General features: G+C 69.4%; 1 protein-coding gene across 3 annotated transcripts; it reads left to right on the top strand.

The window, feature by feature from the left end:
- The first annotated feature begins 735 nt into the window (after positions 1 to 735).
- Positions 736 to 5,289, top strand: PHETA1 (PH domain containing endocytic trafficking adaptor 1). 3 transcript variants are annotated; one of them, XM_089323463.1, is made up of 4 exons: positions 736 to 941; positions 1,767 to 1,930; positions 2,484 to 2,608; positions 3,120 to 5,289. In XM_089323463.1, the coding sequence occupies exon 4, from the start codon at positions 3,530 to 3,532 to the stop codon at positions 4,166 to 4,168; it is 639 nt and encodes a 212-aa protein (XP_089179589.1). In that variant the 5' UTR covers positions 736 to 941; positions 1,767 to 1,930; positions 2,484 to 2,608; positions 3,120 to 3,529; the 3' UTR covers positions 4,169 to 5,289. The 3 variants fall into 3 exon arrangements, with proteins under 3 accessions (XP_089179589.1, XP_089179588.1, XP_089179587.1); XM_089323462.1 differs by having other exon boundaries at positions 738 to 941; positions 1,809 to 1,930; positions 3,029 to 5,289; XM_089323461.1 differs by having other exon boundaries at positions 738 to 941; positions 3,029 to 5,289.
- Positions 5,290 to 8,601: the final 3,312 nt, after the last annotated feature.

The raw sequence follows: 8,601 nt of genomic DNA, 5'->3' as shown, positions 1-8,601 counted from the left end.
CATCTGGAACCCGGCTGTTGCCTGCTCCCCACTGAGTCCGGCTCAGAACAGCAGGTGCTGGCGAGGCAGCGCGGGGACAGGCACCCTGGCCTGGCCTGCTCCTCTCCTGGCCCCTGGCCCAGGGAAGGCCATGGTGAGGACCCTAGAGTGGTGGTGGGGCCGCGGGGGTCACCCGGGGCAGGGGCCAGCACGGCGATTCCGTCGGGGGAGGACGCCCACAGAAGGGAACCCCTGTCTGCCAATTCCAGAACCTTCCTCGCCCAGGGGACAGGGTGGGAGCGCCAGTGTCAGCCCTGTGCCGACTCGGTCGGGACGCTTGAAATGGCCCCTCCTCGGCTGTTTTCAGTGAGCCACGCATTTTCGCATTTTCGGGAGCTACTGATTTTTCGAATTGCGCTGGACGTTACACGAGTAAGTCTGGCAGCCCTAGCAGGGGCTGTAGTGGGGGAGCCCGGACTTAAAGCCTAGGATTCCCGACCCCAGCGCTTCTTCCAGGCGAACGTGGGCCTCCCCCTACCTGCGGGACCGCCCCTTGTTCTCTGGGCTCTGCTCTCCCTTTCTAGGAAAAGGGCCCTGGGGAATTCCTGAACCAGTCGCGGTCCCTTTAAAAGTGGTTTCGGGGGCGGGTTCACGGGGGCGTGTCGAACCCGGGGGCGTGTCGAGTCGGCGTTGGCCAATCCGGGGTCGAGCGGGCCGTGGGGGCGGGCCCGAGCGAGCGGACCGGGAAGGGTTAAAGGGGCGCACCCGCGGGTCGCGGACCGTCCGGCTGTCCCCGCCCCCTTCCGTCCGATCCTGGCTGTCCCGCGGCTGCGCCGGCCCTGCCGCCCGAGGGACAAAGCAACGCCGCCGCCGCCGCCGCCAAGCGGGTCCCGGACCGCGGTCGGGCCGACCCCCGGCCCCGCGCCTCCGCGGCCGCCGCCGCCCTAGGCCTGCGCGTCTGGGTAAGGCCAGCTCGGCGCGGGGACCTGCGGGCGGACCTGCGCGGGGACGCCGGATCCGGTTGGGCGCCCTGGGCCTCGGGGTTCCGCGGCCGCCCGGGGCGCACCCTGCTGGGGCCCTGCCCGTCGGCCACCTCGAGAACCGCCCCGCGGCGGGCGCCGGGGCTGCTGCTGTCCTTGAGGGAGCTCAGGAGCGCGCCCGCACGCGCCAGGCCACGCCACACCAGCACGCGCGGGCCTCTGCGGGGTGTCGCCCGGGTCCCGCCGGGGCAGCGCTGGACGGGGCTCAGGGCTCCCCCGCACGTGTTTTTCAGCGCGGCCGCCACGCCCACAGCCGGGGCAGGCTCCTCTCCTTGAGCTGAGTGCCCGGCCTCAGTTTCCCCAGTCTCCTGGGGGCTCTGCACTTTTCTCTGGAATGCGACCGCCCCTTCGGAGTTAGTTCATTCAGCCTGTCCCCAAGGGGCGGGCCCAGTGTCCCCATCTGGTGGACGAGGCCCAGAGAAGCCCGGTTCAGATGCTGAGTGGCTTTCCCGGCTTCGGCCCCGGCTTCCCCTGGAGCATCCAGCCTGGGCTGGCAGAGGCCGGGCCCCCTCCGGCTTCCTGCCCGGCGGCACAGGCTGTTGACTCAGCAGCAGTGCCGGACTCTGAACTTGCTGGAAGCGTGCAGGGGAGATAAGCCGGGGCCCAGGCTCTCCCTCTAGGCCAGGCTGGGGACACTGCACTGCAGGCGGCAGGGGGTGGCTCTGCTGCTGGCCCCCTGCGGGCAGCCGGGGAGGAGGGCCTGGGGGCTGGGAGACCCCAAGCTCACCGCTGTGTGTCTGTGGGCAGGGACTTAGCCTCTCCACGGCTCACTTTTCCTCCTCTGGGAAGGCGTGGGGGCTGGGGACTGTTGAGAGGCCCAGGAGGCACCTGTGGGAATCTGCACACCTGCGACATGCCAGGCACGGACTTCAGCCAGAAGCTCCGCCCCAGAGCAGGCGACCGTGACCCAGGTAATTCGGTTTGGCATCCATGGGCTGTCCTGTGCAGAGGGTGGCCGGGGGCTGCTGGCCCAAGGTCATGGTCACCACCAGGGATGGTAAGAAGGCGGCCGTGTGTGTGTGTGTGTGGGGGGGGTGTATCACAGGCAGACATCAGCCTGGCAGAGACCCTGGGGTGGGGGCGCGCCTGGGGAGCCGTCCCGGGGGTGGGAGCAGAGGGCATCATGGGGCTGGGTCCTAGGAGCTCCCTCGCTGGGGAGTGGGTTCTGTGGGGCTGCGTGGATTGGACCTGACCCTGAGGTCAGCGGACGGGCTGGGCGGCACCTCCCTGGCTGGGGCGGGGTGGAAGGGGGTGTGTATGCGGTGGACAGAGATGAGGGCAGCAGGTGGGACCTCGGGGGGTCGGAGGTGGGAGGAGCGAGAAGCCTGGGGCCCTGGGCTGGCACAGGAGACACTGGAGGGGCGTGGCGGGGAGGGCGGCGCAGCCCTGCGCTGGTGCCTTCCGTGGGGTCCCCATGGCCGCGTCCTCACCGCCCTGACTTGCGACCCCGCTGTGTGGATGCAGAAGCTGAGGACCAGAGAGGCCGGGAGCTTGTCGGGGACACCCAGCCCAGACCCCGCACGGGTGGCGTTTGACCTCAGAGCAGAGCGAGCCGGCCAGGAGCTGGGGACGCCAGCGCTGCCTGAGAGGTAGGAGGGGCAGGGAGGGTCCCCATGGGAGTGAGGGGGCAGGGGCGTGCGAGGTCCACTTTGCAGGGGGAGAAACCGAGGCTGAGGGGCACAGCCCCGAGTGAAGTGGGCGGCTCAGGGAGGCAGAGTGGGGGTTAAACACGCTGAGCCCCGGGCCCCTGGTCTTGGTCCCCCCGCCAAGCCCTGGCCCGCATCTTGATCCAGGTGATGTGTCCCTCTGGGACGGCATGCCCCTTCCACGCACTGCGTCGGCCCCGCGGCCCCAGGCCCACGCACACAGGGCCGTCGCCTGGCTGTTCCCTCTGCCTGCCGTCCCTTGTGTGGGGGGGGCAGGGGACTCTGCTCATGTGGCACCTCCCAGCTCCGCCCCTGCTGCTCTCCTTGGCCCCGGCACTGCCGACCCCTTCTCCTTTCTCCCAGCGCACGGAGGACGCGGCGGGCAGACACTGCGCCTGGCGGCAGGGACCCTGACCGCCCGCTGTCCTGTGTCCCTCGTGCCTGGCACACACAGCAGGCGCTCACCGCCCTGTTTCACGCATGGACAGCCGGAGGCCTCGTCATGACCTCAGAGCTGGGAGCCGGCGGGGACCACGGAAGGCGGCCAGGCACGGTGGCGCAGGCCTGGGTTTGAGTGTCGGCGCTGCTCGGCTTGCCTTGGGAGCCGGGCGAGTGGCTGACTGCTGCGTGCCTCGGTTTCCCCGTCTGTGAAGTGGGAGTGAGGAGAGGTTTGTGGGAGATTAAACGCGGCACTAGAGAATGTTGGCAGGTGGGGGCCGTCTCGGCAGCAGCTCAGGGAGGCTGGCTCGGGGGCGCCCGGCCTGGCCCGGGTTCCAGTCGCATCTCAGCTCCTTGGGAGCCCAGCGAGCCTCCGTTTCCGCTGAGACCCGGGGGTCGGGGTGAGCCCCGCCGCGGCCTGGCGCCATGAAGCTGAATGAACGCAGCCTGGCCTTCTACGCTACGTGCGACGCGCCGGTGGACCACGCGGGCTTTCTGCGCAAGCAGGGCGCCGGCCGGCCGGCCGCCTCGCACCGCCGCTGGTTCGTGCTGCGGGGCAACCTGCTCTTCTACTTCGAGGAGCCGGCGGCGCGCCAGCCGCTCGGCGTCGTGGTGCTGGAGGGCTGCACGGTGGAGCTGGCCGACGCCGCCCAGGACTTCGCCTTCGCCGTGCGCTTCGCCGGCGCCCGGGCCCGCACCTACGTGCTGGCCGCGGACAGCCAGGCCGCCATGGAGGGCTGGGTGAAGGCCCTGTCGCGAGCCAGCTTCGACTACCTGCGCCTGGTGGTGCGGGAGCTGGAGCAGCAGCTGGCGGCCATGCAGGCGGGGGGCTGCCCGGCCCCGCCGCGCCGGCCCAAGGAGAACGGCTGTGCTGTGTGGAGCATTGAGGCCACCCCCGCCTGTGCCGCGGCCGGGCCCGGGCTCCCGCCCCCGCCCCCGCGCCGGAGGGCCTCGCCGCCACACGGGCCTCTGGACGGGGTGCCCTTCGCGCAGCTGCACGAGTGGTACGGGCAGGAGATCCAGGCGCTGAGGGGCCAGTGGCTCAGCAGCCGCGCCCAGCCCTGAGGTCCCAGAGCTCCTGCTTCTGCCACGCCGTGGTCAAGGCCAGCCCCGAGGGCCGCTGCTGGACTCTGGGGGACTCGGCCCAGCCCAGCTGCGGGGGCGGGGGGCAGTGTGTGCCCGTCCTAAGGAGAAGGCCAGGCCCCAGACCCAGCCAAGGCAGCAGCTGGGGCCTGACCAGCCCACTGGACGTCCGCTCCGCCCTGGCAGCTCCTTCCCGGGCCCTGGGTGTGGACAGAGAGGGCCCGGCTGGCCTGGCTCCGGGAGGCAGGTGGAGCTCTCAGGGGCTGAGCAGGGGCTGAAATGGCCTGGCGCCAGGGCCCCCCCACGGCCTCCCGTCACTCCTACACTGCATCCTTGGTCCCTCCTGGGAGCAGTGGCTGCCCCACGGCTGGGGCGGGGCCTCGGGAGCTCAGCTGACCTGCAGCGCTGGGCTGGGCAGTGCAGCCCGAACTGACCTTCCGGCAGGTTCACCCAGGGAGGCGAGGCACGAGCTGACTCACGGCCCGGAAGTGCCCAGGTGCTGGCTGGGGGTGGAGCTCTGGCTCCTGGGCCCTCCCCCCACCCCTGCCCTTGGCAGGTGCAGCCACTGTGCCCGGCTCACTGCCGGCCTCTTCCTCTGCTCACTGCAGTGCCGCTGTCATCCAGGGCCGTGAGCCTGGCCCTCCCCCTGGAGTGTTTACAGCCCCCGCGCCTGGGCCCCTTCAGTTCCCTGAGGGCTGCCTCTGGGGGCACAGACTCAGCTCACTGCCCCTCCCGCCTGTCTTTGGGGGGACACGGGCGGGTGGGTGTGAATTTGACCTCTAAGTATCTGGGGAGGGGTCTCCTCGTTTACAGGGCTTTTGTTTGCTGCTGGCTGGGGGACTGGCCCTGCTCCCTCTGCCTGGCGCCCCGCCCTCCCCCAGCAGGTACGGCTGGGGTCCTGGTGCGCCCTCTCCCCTCCCTGCCTTGCAGGGTGCACTAGGAGCTGCCCAGGGCCCTGCGTCCCGGCCAGAGGCAGCTGGCGGGGTGTCAGCCCCGGTCCAGGTTTCCAGACCTGAGGGTACGCAGCCCTGGTCGCCCCCTTCCCATGGTACGAGGCGTGGGAGGGAAGACTCCGGGGCTACAATAAAGGTTTGTCAGGGAGATGGCTCGTGTCATTTGTCCCCACCCGAGCCCTCCGCGATTTCTCTGGGAGTGTGCGTCCCTCGTGGCTGGGGGCCAGCCCGGCCCCTTCTCCCAGCCGCCTGAGGCCGACACCAACCCCATTTTCCAGATCATTGGGAGATTTGCCACAGCCCGCCCTGCCGGAGCGTGGCAGAGCCGGGGTGGAACGTTCTGGAGCCCTCGGCACAGGAGGGCCTCCAGGAAGGAGGTGGGGCTGATGGAGCACAAAGTCCTTTTTCGAATGGCAAGAAGTTTCCGGGGTGGGGGGGGAGGATGAGGGTTTGGAAGTCAAGTGCAGGCCGGAGACCTGGCAGATGGGGTGGTGGCTGAGCAGAGTCCAGATCGGGGTGGCAAGGGCGGGCCGAGGCCTGGCTCTTCTCGCTGGGGTGCCAGCCTGCGGCGGCTCGGAGGTAAAGGTTGGTGGTCCACCAGCCGGGGAGGGCAGTGGCGCTCACTGCACGGATCTGCCGTCCTGGGGGGGTCCGCTGGCTCAGAGGGGAGAGGCTGGCCAGGGTGGCCTTGGGTATTCCTCTTAGGGACCCGGTCTCCCTCGCCAGCCCGGGAAAGGGCACGCTTAGGAAGACGGGCCTACTCACTCAAGCTCAAGTTCAGGAAGGGAAGCTGAGCCGGCCGGGACTCAGACCACTCGTGAGCGCCCTGAGCAATTCTTCCCGTCTCCTGGGGGGCTCAGCCCACTCGTGAGCTCCCCGCACAGGCTGAGTCAGGGCACCGCTGTGGCCTCTGACCACAGGCGCAGGATGGGGAAATGCAGGGGAGACGGCTCCAGGGAGGGGTGCTTCCTGCGGGCCAGCCACGGGGAACGCGCCGGGAGGGGCTCAGGGCACTAGCCTAAGGGGGATGCTGAGGAGCCCCCGGGGTGGGGGCTGCCCGCCCTAGCACCCGGCCACCCCGAGTGCCCCGCTGCTGCTGGCCGCCTTGCAGGGGTGGCCTGAACCTTAGCTGCCGACCGACGCTGTGGGACCCAACAAGACGTGGGTGGAAGGGTCTTCTAGAAAGGTACAGAGACTCTCCATTGTTCTCTGCAGGGGGGCTGTGCCCATGACGCCTGGAGCTGTGGCAGCAATCTTGTGACAATAAAGTTGGCTGTTTTCTAAAGAAAATGCCTTGGTGGGGGTGTAGTGGAGGGTTAAGCTGCTGCCTGCCACGCCAGCATCCGACATCAGAGCTCAGGTTCAAGTTCCGGCCGCTCTGCTCTGACCCTGCTCCCTGCTAATGTGCCTGGGAAGGCGGCAGAAGATGGCTCTAGTGCTCGAGTTCCTGCCGCCCATGTGGGAGCCCCGGGCTTCGGCCTGGCCCGGCCCTGGCCATTGTGGGCATTTGGGGAGTGAACCAGCGGAGGGAAGACCTCTGTGTCTCTCCCTCTTTGTTAACTCCACCTTTCAGATACATAAAAATATATCGTGAACATAATCTCTGTCTCTGCCTTCTAAGTAAAATGAAAATAAAATTCGTAAACATGGTGAGAAGGGTGCCTTTCGTTAAGTGCCGTTCGCCACAGCAGCAAGGAGGTGTGGCCAGGTCTGGGGACGGGGTCCCTCGCTCCCCCTGCGCCTGGCTGTGGTTGTGGCCGGCCTTGCCCCCAGTCCCGAGGGCGTCTGGGTGCTGCTTCATGGCCCAGGGCACAGCTCTCGCCGTTTCTCTGGCTGCAGGCCGAGATCCCAGGGCAGGGCCCCCAGGCCCAGGGGGTGGGGGGGAGGGAGGCAGCTGCCGGAGGGCGGGGCCCTGGCTGCCTCCTCCGGGTGCCCCCCGGGCCTGGCCCTGAGAGGCCTCACAAGGTTCCCCGTCTTGGACTTGCAGCTGCCAGGACAAGGTCAGTCCCGAGACCCCCGCTGAGCCCACGGCCTCAGATACCTGCACCGGGGATCCAAACAGGCCTGAGGCCCAGGCAGGGCCCCTGACGCCCCCAAATGCAACCGATGGGGGCGATGGTTTCAGCCAACCCAGCAGCTCCGGATGCCACCGGGCCCAGATGACGGGACTCGCAGGGCCACAGATCCGAGGTCGTCAGTCTGCACCTGAACCCCGCAGCACCCTCAGAATGCAGATTCCTGGGCACTGGCTCTGAGGAGCTGGGTGAGGAGGCTGGGCGGGGCAGCTGGAAGGGATTCTAGGACCACAGGCCAGGAAGCAGCTTGGAAGGCAGTGTGGGGTCCCCGCTGGGGGAGACCGGGGGCCCACACGGCGCAGGCCCCCCACGCGGCGCCCCGGCCGGCCTCGGGGGCCTACAGAACACTGGATGGCGGCGACGGCGCTTCCCCACGCAGGCCGCGGAAGCCCGGGGAAGGCAGCTCGGCGCCGTGTGGACGCCCAAGCAGCCATGTGGAGAGGCGCAGCCGGGCAGAACTGAGGCCCCAAACCCAGGGCCGGCACCAACCCGAGGCCCCTGAGCGCACTCAGCTCACGGCACGCTCATCAGGGTCCAGCCCCCAGAACCCGGAGCGGACCCACTCCCGAATTCCACGGAGCCACGCGGCACCGGCCACATCCGCTTCAGGCGAGGAGGCGGGCAGGGCTCTCAGCTGACCCAAGTGGCTCCTGCAAGGGCAGCCCGGCTTCCACAGCCACACGGACCTGGGCCTCGGCTCTGCAGGGCTGGGCGGTCCCCTCGGTGAGGTTTCTCTTTGCACTCACCAAGAAGGGGCCAGGAGGGAGGCTGCTGGCTGCAGGGTGGCCGCGGAATGAGGAGAGGGAGGGGGTGAGGGTGGGCAGTGAGGGGCGTGGAGGCACGAGCCAGGGCCCCTCCCCCAGCTCCTCAGAGTGCAACCTCCTGCTTGGACCCCATGGCTGCCCAGGACCCTCCAGCGGGGCGGGCACCATGCCAGCTGCTACAACCTCCCTCGCCCCCCCCCACCAGCTTCCTCGGGACGCCCCCGCAATGTCCTATGCCAACCCCACCTCTTGCCTGCTCTTCCCTCTGCACACCTCTGCTTAAGCGGGGGTGGGGGGGTGGGGGTGGGGGGAGGACATTCGCCAGACCGCCCCAGCTCCACCCCCTGCTCTCCCCACCCCCAAGCCCAGGGCACCTCCTCCTGGGAGCCTCCTGGCCGCCGCCTCCCTCTCAGCTCAGCCCTCCACAGCTCTGCCTTCGGGACAGGGGCCGAGGGCCTGGAGGGGAGCGGCCCCCCGGAGCAGCGGCTTCCTCAGCCCCGCAGCTGGCTCCCGCCCGCCCCTGCATCACCCGCGCAGCCCTGACCTCTGGCCCTCTCAAGAGCTGTGGCCCGGGGGCCCCGGGGCCAGTCCTCCACCTGCTTCCCGTCTTCCCATCCACTCTG

This window comes from Oryctolagus cuniculus, chromosome 21 (assembly GCF_051225735.1).
Source record: "Oryctolagus cuniculus isolate XC-2025 breed Fujian yellow rabbit chromosome 21, ASM5122573v1, whole genome shotgun sequence".
Taxonomy (NCBI): Eukaryota; Metazoa; Chordata; class Mammalia; order Lagomorpha; family Leporidae; genus Oryctolagus; species Oryctolagus cuniculus.
The sequence above is the reverse complement of the archived record's forward strand: the minus strand, read 5'-3'. Positions and strand labels throughout refer to the sequence as shown.

Bases quoted from the DNA above. Each gene is read 5' to 3' on its own strand.
- PHETA1 (XM_089323463.1), top strand. From the start codon at position 3,530: ATGAAGCTGAATGAACGCAGCCTGGCCTTCTACGCTACGTGCGACGCG.